Source organism: Typopeltis vanoorti, chromosome 21 (genome assembly GCF_054136105.1).
Source record: "Typopeltis vanoorti isolate ZY-2024b chromosome 21, IOZ_Tvanoo_1.0, whole genome shotgun sequence".
Taxonomy (NCBI): domain Eukaryota; kingdom Metazoa; phylum Arthropoda; class Arachnida; order Uropygi; family Thelyphonidae; genus Typopeltis; species Typopeltis vanoorti.
Genome location: NC_143569.1, coordinates 71,306,542 through 71,322,589, shown reverse-complemented (window position 1 = coordinate 71,322,589; position 16,048 = coordinate 71,306,542). Strand labels below are relative to the sequence as shown.

Here is a 16,048-nt window from a genome sequence, read left to right as displayed (position 1 = left end):
GTGTGAATTATCTGCTCTCATATGGCAGTGGCAGAGCACTTTTATGTATAACTCATGTTTTTCCATTCAACAAAATATATATAATGATGGACCGACCATCGATAGACTGAATGCAAGGAGTTAAAAATAATCTAAGATGGGAAGTGGGGTCATTCACCTAGGCAGGACCTGAATGAAGAAATAGAATATTAGTAATTTAATGTTGGAGAGAAGAATACAAATCAGAGATTAACTTCAAGACAGGAAGGTGTACACTAGTGGAACTCCAGTGCAAAACAGCCATTTTTTTTAAAATATAAGACCTTCACACGTTCAATTTCATATTATACAGTAATAATAAATAAGTAATCCCTCAAGTATAAGAAAGTAGAGAAATTATCTTCCATCCAAGTATCACAAAAGATAGCAACACAATAAGATACGGAAATTCAGTTTTTCCTTACCCTATATAGAAAATGTGTCACAACATAATTGCAGTATTAACTTCTGGATGCATGGTACCAATGATCCCATAAAGAATGGAACTATTTGCCAGAACCTCATGCTCTTGGTACAAACATTCCTGAAGTTTACAAAATCATATGTGGTTGCAGCATCCTAGATTAGAAACTTTGATTTCTGCAAGAGAATAATTTTTTCTTTCCATTCCATATGTCAAATATGTATTGGAAATTTTCCAGGCTTGTAAGTACCATAAACTTGCATGTTTCCTTTCATCTTGTTCACAATTCAATAACTTTCAACTTTCCTGAGCTATCCACAAGACCAACCTTTTCTTGTTTCATCTAGGAGTATATCAGGTTCCATGACTTTAGACTACTAATATCACAGACTGAGATCTTTCTACCTGACTTTATCCATTACAGCAAACTAATATGCAGTGAATATGATAAAAAACTTGGTTGAAAATTTTGCCTCTGATAGAAATATACTAAGTTTATGTTCAATCCAAGTAATTAGTCTAATCATGTGCCCAAATTCTGCAAGTGTTCAGACTATTATTCCTTATAAAATATATAAGGAATAATAAATATGCAAAAAACAAATAAAATGTATTTAATATGCATGGTATTTCTAAAAATAATATTATATATACATACCCTCAGGGGATTTTCATTTAAATATGGTGGTTCTCCTTCAATCATTTCAATTGCCATAATTCCTAATGACCAGATGTCTACTTTTGGCCCATACTGTTTTCTTGTAACAACTTCAGGGGCCATCCAATATGGCGTACCAACCATTGTTGTTCTTTTACTTTGTTCTGGTGATATCTGAGCACAAAATCCAAAATCCGCTAAAAAGTTTTTGAAAGTAATGATCCAGTGTTAAGAGAAACATAAATCTAAGAAAGATTCAGATTAAAAAAAAAAGCAAATAAGGTCTATTTTTATAAAAAGCAATTGTTTATAAAAGTATTTTCTGTTTCAAAATGACTGATATTCAAATTTGCTAAAAAAAAATGATCTTAATAATAGACTACATGAACATACGACAGATTGCCTTTTATACTTGGGACTTACATGAGTTTTAAAAGCTTGTGACATAAAAACAAGTAGATGCAAGAAAATTTATTATTCAAGTATAAAACCCAATATTTTGATATAAAACTTAGATTATCTTCAGTGTAACTGGCATTTTAAAAAGATCGAACAATGAATTTCCAAAGAAATACAAGCTGTGGTAGACCAGGGATGATACACAATTAAAAAACACTGTTTACAATTAATAAGGTTCAGACTTTCCCAAATTTTTTGTAAGAAAATACATGAGTCAATCCCAGTTAATGCTAGGGTGACAAAGAAGTGCTTTAGCACTCTCCATGAATAAATGCTCAAATGTAAAATGACATAAAATAAAAATACAGGTGAGCACCCACCTAGTAAAACCTATGAGAAAAAGAGGAAATTTATCTTGGTTGAAAGTAACAAAGGAGTTTACTGACCAGCAAAAAAATGGGTGAATCAGTTCCCTTAGAAATGTATGGGATTAGGACTATGTACAGATGAGCATTCTGATATCAGAATGCTGATCTGTACTTTTATTTTGCTTCCCCTTACCAAGAAGCTTTTGTTATTTTACTTAATTTTAATTAAAAGTGTATTATTATTATTTTTACAAATAAACAAAATGCATAACAAAAGCACATAAGTGGTCATGACAAAAACACTGCTAACTGGTGGGTAGGTAAGCATAGTCTACTGATTAGTTTGGGAAGGCAGGTGTGTGGGGGGTAAGGGGGAATAAGCCTCCAAAATAGCAAGTAAAAGCAGATTATCAGATACATGATGTGAGAATTACAGAAAGTTGAGTGGCAGTTGAATGAACATAAGGAGAATAAGAAACTTAAACAGCAAAACAAGAAACAACAAAGCACGGAATCAAATAAGTTAGTAAGCATTCAAAAGCATCTTTACTACATGTTCCAGGTTTTAAGATTTTTCTAACCTGTTTAATTTCCAGATCAAAACACTGTATATAACAATGCCATATAAAGTTATTCATTATTAATAAACCACAGACTAACCAAATCTAATTTGGTTAGTCTGTGTTTAGTCTGGTTTACACAGTGAGCATTGAGCAAATTTTATCATGTTGTACTTCATCATCAACTTCCTGATATATACCCTCAGGTGGTGTACAGAATATGATTATAGTGCTACATGAAAACATTACACCATTGCTAACTTCCGATCAATACTTCCCCTCCAAATTAATCTGTTATCTGTCAAGACTCCAACATTATCAGATCTTGTATTTCTGTCTTCTAAGGCATTTTTTACTGTATCAATCCACCTACATCTTGGTTATCCTCTGGATCTTTTTTCCTGTCAATCTAGCACTTGTTTTGATAATCTTGGAGAGTGGGTTCGAGGTTACATTTTAAATGGTAGGTGAATTTAGCATTTGTGTACAATTGGTGATTTTTATCTGTTTTATTGTACTGATTTATAGATTTTCATGTTTTTAGTGTTTTATAACATAATTTTATTAAGATATTGCAGTACTGGAATAAAAAAGGTGCCAAAAACGCACAAGAAATACAACGTTAAGAAGAGCAGCAAAGTCAAGAACAAGAAGGCCAACCCTGCTAAGTAAGTTATTGAAAAATGAATTAATCTCCAAAATAGCAAAGTTAAAGCAGATTATCAGAGAGAAGATAGTCCGCGCGGTTAGCCTAGTGGCTTTGCGCTTCGCAACCATATGCCTGGGGAAGGAGTGTCCTAGGTTTGATTCCCGTCGGAGACGTGAGGAGCTGAAGGATCTTCCTCAGCCATAGCCAAGTTAGCCGGTCTTGGGCGTGGGCAGTAGGGTTTTTTCCGCCAGTTTATCTGGTGTTTTTTATCCCGCAAGCAGGCAAACCGGCCCCTTGAACACACAGGGATACAGCCAAGAATACCTTGAGGCATAGGAGTGACTATTCTATCCTCGTATTTCGATTACGAAATCCAAGCATGCTTGGAAGGTTGTGGGCCTTAAAGGCCTGTTAAAGCCATTGGGATAGATAGATCAGAGAGAAGAAATGAGAATTACAGAAAGTCAAGTAGCATTTGAATGAACATAGGAAGAATAAGAAACTTAAGCAACAAAATAAGAAACAACAAAGCACGGAATCAGGTAAGTTAGTAATAAGGAAAATCATGTAACACTGTTTGAAAAAAGATGTTATTTGGTATAGTGACTATCATAAAACATGCTGTTAATGAGCGGGTTATAACTTTAAGTTTTCCTGGAGCAAAAATGAAAAATATAATGCAAGCAATTCAAAACAGAAAAGTAAATGAAAACGTAATTGCAATAGAGGTGAGAGTGAAAAGTGAGAAAATGAAAATCATAAGTATATTACCTCGATATGATAAAAATGAATTAAAAAGGCATATGATCAAGGGCAGCTCATGAATAGGCACTGCAGAACTGCAGCAACCCCAATTTTTCTTGATATATAAATATATTTATTTATATTTGCTTGCAATATTTAATTTTATCATCAACAATCCAATACAATTCTCTTATTTTGTATAAAAAATAATAAAAATCCATCTTGTAGCACTCAGGAGGGCGACGGATGCTAGCAGCACTGTGTTTACCACAGTGTCATATTGCTACACACGCAAGCATATGTACATCATAGTGAGATGTGAGCTATTAGCAGAATGTGGCATTATCCGTCGGGCAATTCCACTGTTGTTTATATGCAGTTTGCGCCAGTAGTAGAGTGTTCGTAGTGCTTATCGTGTTTACAGAGTAAACATGATATATCCTATGATCAACAAAAAAAAAAACTTGAAACTAAACTTCGAGTATTCTACAGTAGACTCGACATGCATGATTATTGTAAATTAATTGACTTGTTAAAATTTTAAATTTATAAGAGAAAATAATTTAGATTGTGTTCTTAGTGAAATTACTGTATTAATAAAAATTCTCTTGACAATTCCTGTGACTACATCAGAGCCTGAATGCTTTTTTCAACCTTAAAGCAAATAAAAACATTTCTGAGGAGCACTATGAATCAGGATAGGTTAAATGCACTTGCAATGATTTCAACAGAGAAAAAATTCTTCAACAGTCACACAAACATCAAGAAAAAAATTATTGACCTTTTCGCTCGAAACAAAACAAGAAGAATGGATTTTATTTTTAAGTAATTTTGAATTATACCAAACTGTATAATTTTATCGATAATAAACAATATTTTTTCATGTTTATTTTTTTTTTAATTTTTACCATAATTTTGATATTTTATCCAAACATGTATACACTGTACTTAAGTATATATGTATATTTCGAAAGTTGCAGCACTCCCACAATTTCAAGCCACGAGCCACCACTGTATATGATGGCAAATGATTCTATGAGTAGGCTGTGTGGAAGTAATGGATGCCAGTTTTTGGATGCGTGGAATGAGTTTGAGTGAAGATTAAATTTGTATAAGAGGGATGGCTTAAACTTGAATGTGTTTGGTAGCAGGGATCTTGAAAAACTAATAACTGGTTGAGACATAACACAGAGAGTCAAGGAAACTAAATTATAATGGGAGGAATGGTAAGAATCTGTATGTAGGAATGATGATGTTATGTAACTGTGTTAATGACAGAAGTGGGCATGATCATGGAAATGGTTATGATGAGAGAACAATTTCAATTTTCTGTTCGTCCAGTTCAGACTCATGAAACGTGTGCTAAGATTAAAAATATCAAGAAATTATATGGAAAGATGTCTGCATATATAAGGAAGTAGAGAAGAATAGAGATCTGCTAGCTGTCCAACTGTGTCATGCAGACTTCAGACAAGAGAGCACAAAAGAACCATGCAGGAAGATAATTATGTCTGTATAGGAGTATCAGAAACAAAGGTGTAGAGTTTATTGCCTTGGTCAATATGTTGGGACCTCAGATTATAGGCATTAGTGAGACATTTCTATCAGAATCACACATACTAAATGGTATCAAGAGTAAAGGGAATAGTATTTTTAAGAAGGACAGACAGGATAGGAGGGGGCAGGCTGCTAATGATATTAGATGACTTGAATCCAGTAAGTGTTGAGACCTATGATTGTAGTACTAGAAACAGTTTTTCATGTGGCAGTGAGTATGAAGCTATCTGGCGTGAGGTGGAATCTAAAGACCAAATACATTGTGGAGTGTTGTTACAGATCTGGTGGATTGGTTACTAGTGATGAGGAAATGCATCACCAAATAAAGACGATGGGCACAAAAAGAGCAACCATAATGGGAGACTTTAATTATCCAAACATTGATTGGGTAGCAGTAAAATCTCAGAGGGTGTTTCAGTTAAAGATTCTGCTTCCAGTTGATGACAGTGATCATGTGGTGTGATCATTTCAATGTCTTTATCGAAGGCTTCCCACAATTATTTTTAACTAGTTTCACACAGTGCTTCACTTTCTTACATTTTTTTTTTTGTATTCTGTAAGAACACAAGCTGACTTTCGACATGTCCTTGACTACTTCTTTAACTTCCTGAGTTCACATGGAGTTCAGATTTTTCTATCCTTACAGACAACCTCTGCATGCTTCTCCATCTGAACCAATGTTTTCTATAGGATTTGCCACTGTATTTCCAAGGTTTAGTTCTCGTTTTCACACTCTAATTTTTTCTTAAATGATGTTCGAGTATTTGGCTCTATAGTTCACTTCTGAAAGTTGCTCAACTTTGATTCATTTTAAAACATTCTTACTCTTCTTTTCAATATGAAATTCAATTTTATCCTACTCAAAACTAAATAGTGATCACTTCCTATTTCAAATCCTTTGTATGCTATATTTATGTGTCCTGAACCAGTGGGAAAACATCGCTATCAACTCATAGCCAATTAGACTTTTCTTATTTCTTGCATCTTCTCTCCATGTGAATTTGTGCACATTTTTATGCAACTCTGCTGATGTTGAGTTGGTATATGTTCCAGGAGCTGACTTGTTTATCCTGGTTCACTGAAAAAACAGAGGCTTTAGGATGCCCCAGTTACACTGGGTAATGCTCCAGTCAGCATGAAATTCTGATGTGTTGTAGCATCATTTTTTGTGGTTTAATCATCATCATCATCAAATTCCTGCCATGTACCCTCAGGGGGTGTACAGGATATGATAGAACTACATGAAAAAAAATTACATCATTACTAACTTCCTATCTACAATTTTACTCCAAATCAGTCTGTTACTTGTCAAGACTCCAACATTATCAGATCTTATATTTCTATCGTCTAAGGCACTTTGTACCGTATCAATCCACCTATATCTTGGTCTTCCTCTGGGTTGTTTTGCTGCCAACCTGGCAGAGAACACTTGTTTTGCTAATCTTTCCTCGCGCATTCTATTTAAGTGACCATACCACCTGAGATTATCTCTGCTAACACATTCCTGGATGCTGACAATGTCAAGTTCTTTCCTAATATCCTCGTTTTTAATATGATATTGCCATTGATGCCATCTGTTCACACCTATAATCTTTCTCAGGACTCTCATATCTGCGGTCTCTAGTCTTTGGTCGTTTTACTTCTGACCCAGCTTTCAGAATCCATAAGTTAAAACTGGTTTGAACACTGTCTTGTATACAGCTAATTTAGTGTTCCAACTAATTTCTATCTTATTCCATATGAATTTATTCAATTGACTTCCTACCATACCAGCTTTGCTGATTCTGTTGTCTATTTCTATACTTAATTTACCATCTTCAGTAAAAATCGTGCCTAAGTAGCTGAAATGTTTTACTTGTTCCACAGGTTCTCCATTCACAACACAGTTGACATTTTCAATGATTCTGCCTATTTTCATTGTCTTTGTCTTTTTATTGGTGACCTTCATACCATATCTATTACAACAGTTATTCAATTTAGTCAGAGAATCTTGTAGACTTGTAGCGGATTTATTAAGAAGTATAACATCATCTGCATAAAGCAAAGAGCTGACATTAACATCTCCAATTTTGATATCATGTTTAATACCACTTTCCTTCATAATGTGATCCATATAGATAATGAATAACAGAGTGGATAATGTACATCCTTGTCTCACACCAGATTTAACATTAAACCATCTTCCTGTACTTCCTTCAATTCTAACTGCTGACTTACAACTCAAATAAAGACTAAGTATTGCTTGATACAATGCCCCATTGACACCATATAACTGCAGTGTATTGAATAGCTTCTCTCTTGGCACCTTGTCATATGCCTTTTCCAAATCGACAAAACTTAAATACAGATCTTGGTTATATTCCCATGCTTTCTCAACTATTTGTCGTAGTGAAGATCTGATCCTGACAGCCTCTATTTGGCCTGAATCCAGCTTGTTCTTCACCAAGCTTTTCTTCCACAATTTTTCTCAACCGTTTCTCAAGTATATTTGCATAGATCTTGCCAGGAACACTCAGTAGGGAAATACCTCTGTGATTCTCACATTCAGTTTTATTTCCCTTTTTATATATAGGTATTATTAGAGCTCTACTCCAATCATCGGGAATTCGTCCCTCTATCCAAGCTTTCTGAACTATGCAGTGCAGCAACTGTAAGACTTTTATACCACCATACTTCAGCATTTCTGGTCGAATATCATCTACTCCTGCTGCCTTTCCACATTTCAAGCCTTTGATTGCTTTTTCTACTTCAAGTATGGATATGTATTCCTGACTGCATGCCTGGTCAGTGTTTTTTTACCACTGTGCTGTCATCACTGCTTGTTTCATTTAGCAGTTTTTCAAAGTAATTACTCCATACTTCAAGGATATCTTTTTCTACCATTTTCATGTCACCTTTATCATCTCTAACTCATTTTACAGCACTCTTTCCTCTGTTTCTAAGCTTCTTCATCAACTCCAGAATATTTTGCCACCTTCTTGATATTTATTTTCTATATTCTTGCCAAAGTCCTCCCATGACTTTTGTTTAGCTAGTTTTACACAGTGTTTAGCATTCTTGCATTTGTCTCTATATTCTCTAAGAGCACAAGCTGACTTGTTTGACAGGAACTTTTGATATGCTTTCTTCTTTTCCTTCACTGCCTCTTTAACTTCCTGTGTCCACCAGGGAGTTCTGATTTTTTAATCCTTGCAGACAACCTCACCACATGTCTCTCTGGCAGAATCAATCAATGTTTTCTTCAGAGTTTGCCACTGAATCTCCAAGGTTTGATTCCTGTTCTCAAACTCTTTCATTTTTTCTTCAATAATCTTTGTGTATTTTAGTCTACAGTTCACATCTGATAGCTGCTCAACTTTTATTCACTTTAAAACTTTCTTACATGTTATTCTTTTCAATATGAAACTGAATTTTATCTTGCTCAAGGCTAAATAGTGATCACTTCCCATTTCAAATCCTCTGTACACCCCGGTGTCCTGCACCAGGGAGAAAACATCACTATCAACAATAACATAGTCAATGAGATTTTTCTTATTCCTAGCCTCTTCTCTCCATGTGAATTTGTGCACATTTTTATGTTGGAACATGGTGTTAGTAATAACCAGTCAATGTCCTGAGCAGAAATCCAACAGATATTTGCCATTATTATAAGCTTTGCTCTTTTCTCCAAATTTTCCCAAAATATTTTTGTATGTCTCACAATCATTTCCTACTCTGCTATTTAGATCCCCAACAAGGATCAACTTTTCATTTTTCACAGTGTCAGTTGCTTTTTCTAAAGCCTCAAAAAATTCTTCCACTTCTACTTTAGTAGAACCTTCTGTGGGACCATAGGCACAAATAAGTCTCATTGTCCAGTTCACCATTCTCATATTTGCCTACATTACTCTACCCTACTCTACTTGAGACTGACTGCCATTCAAGACGATTAGCCTCGTATTTAGTGTTGAATACTATGGCTACTCTTTCTTTTCCTTGATCGTCATTGCCTGAATATAACATTTTGTATTTATTGCTCAGAAAAATCTCGCCAGTTTTTGTCTTTTTTGTTTCAGTCACCCCTATTATGTCGATCTGGTACTTATCTAATTCCTCAGCTAGCTCCATTTCTTTGCCATTCACGCTTCTTATGTTGATAGTACCAATCTTTAACTCTGGTGATGTTGAGTTGGGGTTTGTTTTCGGATTTGTTCCAGTAGCTGACTTTTCACTGTTCGTCCTGGTTCCCTGGCGAAAACAACAGGGGCCTTCTTTAACCGGGCAACGCCCCAGCCGGCATGAAATTTTGTCATGTTGTACCATCATTTTTTTATTTTGGTTTAACCAATAAGAATACAATTTGGTTGGCTAAATCCCAAATTGCCAGCTCATCCTCGTTCGTTCAGTATCCAAGTAGATACCCAACAGGGTGCACCATGAGAAGGTGAGGATTGGACATTAGGTCAGAAGCCCTGGTCGGTTCTCCGCATTCCTTTAAAGTATATCTGGAATTATCCTCCCAGTTACCTAGCTTTGATCCTTAAGTTACTCCAGCTAGTAATAATGTAAATTAATGATATAGTACTATCAAAATATTCTTTACAGGAACATATCAAGAATATGATGGTGATCAGAATTTCTTATAAATCAATCTTACAAATCATAAAATATCAGACACCTTTCTTTGTACTGGAAAGAACTGACATCTTCTTCCTCCTTCCCTTCCCCCCCATAAAACAATTGTTCTATGTGAAATATATATTTCACTGGCAGTTCAATAGCACACTTTTTATCATCATCAAATTCCTGATCTTTGGGGGTTGGAAAGTTACAGAATATTATGATAGCATTTACTGAAAATGTTTCATGAAACATTTTCATTCTAATGCTAAGAGTGTTATTCCAGATGCATTGCTGGTTCCAAGGATGAATATTCTCTGTTCTTGAGTCTAAAGTTTTGAACATTCCTAGTTTTTCATGGGATGGTGAAATATTTATAGTAGATCAAACATAAAAGTGAATCATCTGCCTTGTAATGCAAGAAAGAAGAGTATCCTAGATTAATTTCTTGGATACTCTTCTTCCTATTTCTAAGACGAAACTAATTTGATGGATTGGTAAATAATTTTAAGAAACTGTAGACCATCTGCAGATGCTAAGATCAAAGCAATGATAATGGTCTATCCACTTTAACTAGACTTTTGCTTGATGAGAACTGTTTCAGGACTAAAGATAAACTCCATATAACAAGTTAGCAATTTGGGCTTCAAGTGGGAACACTTCTGTTTTGTTTATAGAGCTACTTGAACCTAACTAAAATATCTTTCAAATATTTAAAAAGTTTGTGAATCATCTACTTGTACATTTGTTTATTATTAAAAAAAACAAATAAACAAGCATAGTGTATCTACCTAGGCAATTATTTTACTCAAATTAAAGTCAATGCACAGTTGTTTTCAATTTTTATTATTATTATTTTTAAATAATGATAATTCAAATTATTAATATTTTTTAATCTACTAAGTCACTGTAAAATTTTTGGGAGCTTTATGCCTATAAATTTTGCTAATTAACAGAGCTACCTATAGGTCCACAATGAGCTCTGGTTTGTGGACTTAGTTCTTCAGCATTGGTGTATGGAGGGTAAAAAACTTTATATTCAGCCCACTTCTTCAGCAGGCCCAGTTTTTAGTATTATCTAAATGAATACAAGATTCATTTTTTACTTCAAACTGTGGCATTTATATTTATTGGCTTACATCAAGAGTAACTCTTTGAATTTATTCTTAAAATTCATTGTGTTTAAAACCAGTGACATTTTCTTTCATTAGTTTGACTTTTACTAGGTTTTTAAGGCTGACAGCCTTAAAGTTCACCATGAGGAGTGCAATTCTCGCATACAATATCAGGCATGTGACTTTCTTATACTTTAAATCATTTAAAGTTTTATACTTTGTTGAGTTATGTCTTTCCATGATGAATGGAGTAAAAAAATGGTTAACAATGGTACCAAATCACTAATAATCTATGCACATCTTATTTACAAACATCAACATGAATGAGAAATCTGTTTTTCAGATTGGGCGAGAGAAGAAAAAAAGGGGAAATATAAGATTCAAGATTAAGAAAATCTTTGCATATTTATCTAGCTATACTGATGCCTAGAGTATGCAATAAAATTATTTTGCTTAAAGAACACTTGTCTGAGTCAAATGAAGATAATGACATTGATATCAATCAACCATGAATAACTGTAACTAGCTTATGTAGTCAGATAACATGAACTTTAATTTGCTATCCACTGCATTTTAACTTTTATCTATAATGTTTTATACTTTTGCTCACATATATTGTTGACAACTATGTAATATTTTTTAACAATATGTTTATAACTATTGCTTAACTATAATTGAATGACTTCCAATCTAATAGTATTTTTTGATGTTCTAAAAGATGAGAAGCAGATTTAGCCACTCCTGTTCGCAAGAAATGAACAGAAGTTAACTAATTGAGAATTAAATAAATTCTATCCTTCTTCCCCATCTAAGATGGATTGAGTCCCCTCCTAATAAGGGGTTACTGGTGTATTAATGCAGCCAGTTTGCCACTCCTCTGCTGCATCCCCTAAGGGCGATATCCACGATTGTATCCATGTGTGTGTGTGTTCATGGGACCAGTTTGCCTGTTTGTGGGATGAAAAACCCCAGATAAACTGGGGAGAAAAACCCAGCTGTCCACGCCCAAGATCGGCTAACTTGGCTATGGCTGAGGAAGATGCTTAAGCTCCTCACGTTGTCGACGGGAATCAAACCTAGGACATTCTTTCCCCAGGTATATGGTTGCAAAGCACAGTCACTAGGCTAATCACGCAGACATTAAATAAATACAGTATTAATTTACATGCAAAAAATTATTAATAATAAAAATAAAATAAACTGGCTGCCCTCTGCAATTTAGCAAAAACTGAAGATTTTTTTAACAAATGCAGTGTATATGAATAATTAATAAAAACTTTTAGTAAACATGAATGAAACTTACTTAATTTGACACTGCCATCCATTCCAAGCAAAATATTATCACTCTTTATGTCTCTATGAATTACATGATTATAATGTAAAAATTCTAATGCTTGAAGAACCTACAAACAATTCATAATTAAAAATTACTAAGCATTGCCTTTACATTATATTTTTTAAGTATATAAAAAGTACAAAATTTAGTAAGTAGTAAAAAAAAAATATCATTTAGAATGTTAAATATAATTAAGTCAGAGAATTACTTTGATTTACTATAACATCATCAGCTATATGCCAGCTGTAAGTTTTGTGTTTAGAACATTACCTACACCTTAAGGCACTGCAATTCCGGCTACTCATTCAGTGCCTGTACAGTAGAAGTCTTGATTAAGAAAATAAAGGTATTAATTATGTTTACAATAATTTATCTTTTAAAAAATATATTTATTGGTAAAAATTTTGCAATGTTAATTAGCAGTGTAAAAGCTTGGAATGGTATGCTCAGAGTGCTTTGGATTAAACGTATGAGATTATGCAGTAGAAAATAAAAAGGAAAGAATGAGAATAACAACGTGAAATGAGATATTCATAGGATGTAATTGCTATCTGCAGAGGAACTGTGGATTCTCTATTACTAATCATGACCATTAGACATGGTTGAGTAGAGACATTTCGCTCAAGTTTCTCTTGGAAAATTTCATAACTAACTTTTCTGCATATCTGAATAAAACAAGGGAATTAAAAAAAAAAAAAACAGCAATATAATTATTATTATGCTTCTTAAATGACACCTCTTGTGATAAGTTCCAGAACTCATCACAAGAGACCATTCTATGATACATGATCCACTACCTGCACTGCACCAAATATTTGGGTTAAATTGAAATGAATATATTAATAGTCAATTGAGAAGGAGATAATTATTATTATTATTTTTTTTTTTAAGTCATGAATTAATTATGTATTTAGGCTTTGTGGTAAATATATAAGTTTGATATGATAAATTTCCCAATCAGACTCAGTATAGAGAGAGCATCACTGCGGTTAAGATTAGGCTGATACAGTAAGTAGTGGAAGTTTACATAAAACCATGCATGTTTTTTTCATAAGTCTGATACAGTCTTGATATTCTGAGATCTACTTCTAAGCCAAATGGTCATTTTGATTAAAGTACAATAGGACATGGGCATATGGCACTTGACAATCATGAGATCATTGAGTGTAGACATGGAACAAGCATATCACTGGTTTACAAGTGGCATACTTGATGGCAAAACCACTTAAGGATTTAAGCAACCTGTTCAGAGACAAATATCACAAAATTCTATCATATAGGGATTCTCAGTATTTCTGAGTGATCTGGAGTGTTTTGAATTAAGTATTTTTTGAAACTACTTGGAGGGGAGGGGGAAATTAGACTTCCTGGTGAAGAAAATTAATTATTGTATTCAAATGATTTCTACATAAAATAATTAAAAATTGTTACACAACCTTGTTGATTATTCAACAGGTCATTCAAAATCATACACGAAGAATTTCTTTCCAAAAAAAAAAAAAAAAAAAATTAAGACTAGATACTTAACACCACAGTAAGTTCTGATATCATTTCAGAACTTACTGTGATGTTATAAGTATCTAGTTAAAAGTCATATTGATTATGTTATTGATGATAATGATATCTTCAGACTGGTTCCAGATAGAAAACTATATACTCATAGGTCTAAAATAGGAAGTGATCACAATTTACTTTTAAGAAGATAAAAATGAGAAACACACTGAAAAGAAAAGTATGCATAAAAGTGAATATTTTAAAAATTCTTAATTTTAAAAACAAAGGTGAGCAGCTTTCCAAGGTTAACTATAGACTCAAATACAGTAATCCCCAATTATCCAACTATACCATGAGAGAAATTTTCTTCCCCATTGATCTCATACACGAGAGTTGGAAATTTTTCCACTTGGTTATACTATAAATTAAAGATACCAAGAAATTATATACTTGGTTTAATCCTTTACCAAGTGTAAGCAAAGTTTGTGTCTGAATAATACTCCAGGCGCAAACTTTGTTTGCTTACACTTGGATAAAGGATTAAACCAAGTATATAATTTCTTGGTATCTTTAATTTATATCATACATAAAAGGTTAAAGGACCTATAAGCACATCAGTCCCAGAAGTTTTACTTTTTCTTTCTTTTTTTAAACTGTAAGTTGTAGTTGTTTGGGAATTCTTATTGCATGAGGCTGTTCCAGAAGACAAAAGTAGATGAAATAAAAGAGAGAAGAAGCAGATTCAGTGTTGACAGTTGCACAGGGAAGGGATGCAGGGCAGCTACTGATCTTGTATACCAGGTATAACAGAAAGGGGAGGAAATGATGGCTGCCAGTATTTCTGAAACACTGAATCTGTGAGATAGAGGTTCAAGTTAATCTGTAAAAGAGCAATTTGACTCATCTCTAAGTGAAATTGCTCTTCTTTGGATAGAGTCAAGAATTTTTAAAGAAGATTTAAGTGCACCAGCCAAATATTTGAACAATATTCTAAGGATGTGAAGATGTGGGATTTGTATAAAGTTAAAAGTTGGTTGAATGTAAAATTGCACCTTGAATGAAAGAGAATGCCCAGTTTTTTGGATGCTGAGGAAGCTACTGATATGATGTTTATGCCAGGAGAGACTGGAGGTAAATGACAATCCAAGCAGAGAGAGAGAGATCTGATCTTGTTTAGTGATGGGTGTATTATTGAGGGTAAGGTTAAGTGAGCTGAGATTTCTTTTGTGAGAGAAAAGGCAAACTATATGTTGGTGAGATTGTCCTCATCCCAGTGAAGGACAGTACATAGATCAATCTTTAAAGTGCTGGTTGTAGATAACCTTAATGCTTGAGATGCCTGTCCACTGAATGGTTTGTCAAATAAGTAAGATGAATGAACAGTACTACTGTCTACAAAGTTGTCAAAAGCCCTAGTGATGATTGAGAGTAGGTCATTTATGTACAGGAGAGAGCAAGTAATAGGACAGGACCTGAGGTCTCTGTTCTCAGGCTTCACCAATGAAGCCTGAGGACAGAGAGGGAGCCTCCCTTCAAGCTTCATTGGTGAAGCTTGAAGAGAGGGAGCCATCCACCATAAATAACATGCAGTAAACAACCAGAGAGGAAGATTGCAACCCAATTACTGAGGGTGGAAAGTAGACCAAAGGATGGCAATTTGTTTAGTGGGCCTCAATACTAGGCATGGTTAGAAGCTCTGGAAATGTCAAGAGCAACAAGTTTCTCCAAACACTTCCATAGTCCATGACCAGTGGTGAGTGATTAAAGCTGTGGGTCATGAATGGCAGAATCCATACTACTGGATGACAACATTATCCATTATTTTGGAGAGGACTAAGGTGATGGCAATCAGTCATAGTTTAGCAGTAGACTTCTTCCCACCCCACCCTTTTTTTTTTTGGAATAGGTAGGGTATGTCATTGGGATAAGTATTAACCATGTATAATAGAGTGTAGAGATGATACAGGATAGGTGTTAGTTCTGGAGCACCTTTGAGAACAGCTGGAGAGTTGCCATCAGGATCAGAAGACTCTTGTATGGTATTTAGTACTTTTGTCTTTTTGTCAAAAAAAAAACCACAGGAGGCACATGGTGCTCAGATTCCAGTATGGTAGGAAGCAAGGGACC

The 16,048-nt window shown here is 34.2% G+C and overlaps 1 protein-coding gene across 5 annotated transcripts in view; it reads right to left on the bottom strand.

Annotated features, from left to right (window-relative positions):
• Positions 1-16,048, bottom strand: part of Pak (serine/threonine-protein kinase PAK 3-like protein) — a 392,921-nt gene that overhangs the window by 37,041 nt on the left and 339,832 nt on the right. For all 5 annotated transcript variants that reach the window (XM_090410869.1, XM_090410868.1, XM_090410867.1 and 2 more), the window contains 2 exons: positions 12,395-12,494; positions 1,101-1,297 (listed from right to left, as the gene is read on the bottom strand). In XM_090410869.1, the coding sequence (XP_090266995.1) occupies positions 1,101-1,297; positions 12,395-12,494 (297 nt within the window). The remainder of the gene's footprint in view (positions 1-1,100; positions 1,298-12,394; positions 12,495-16,048) is intronic.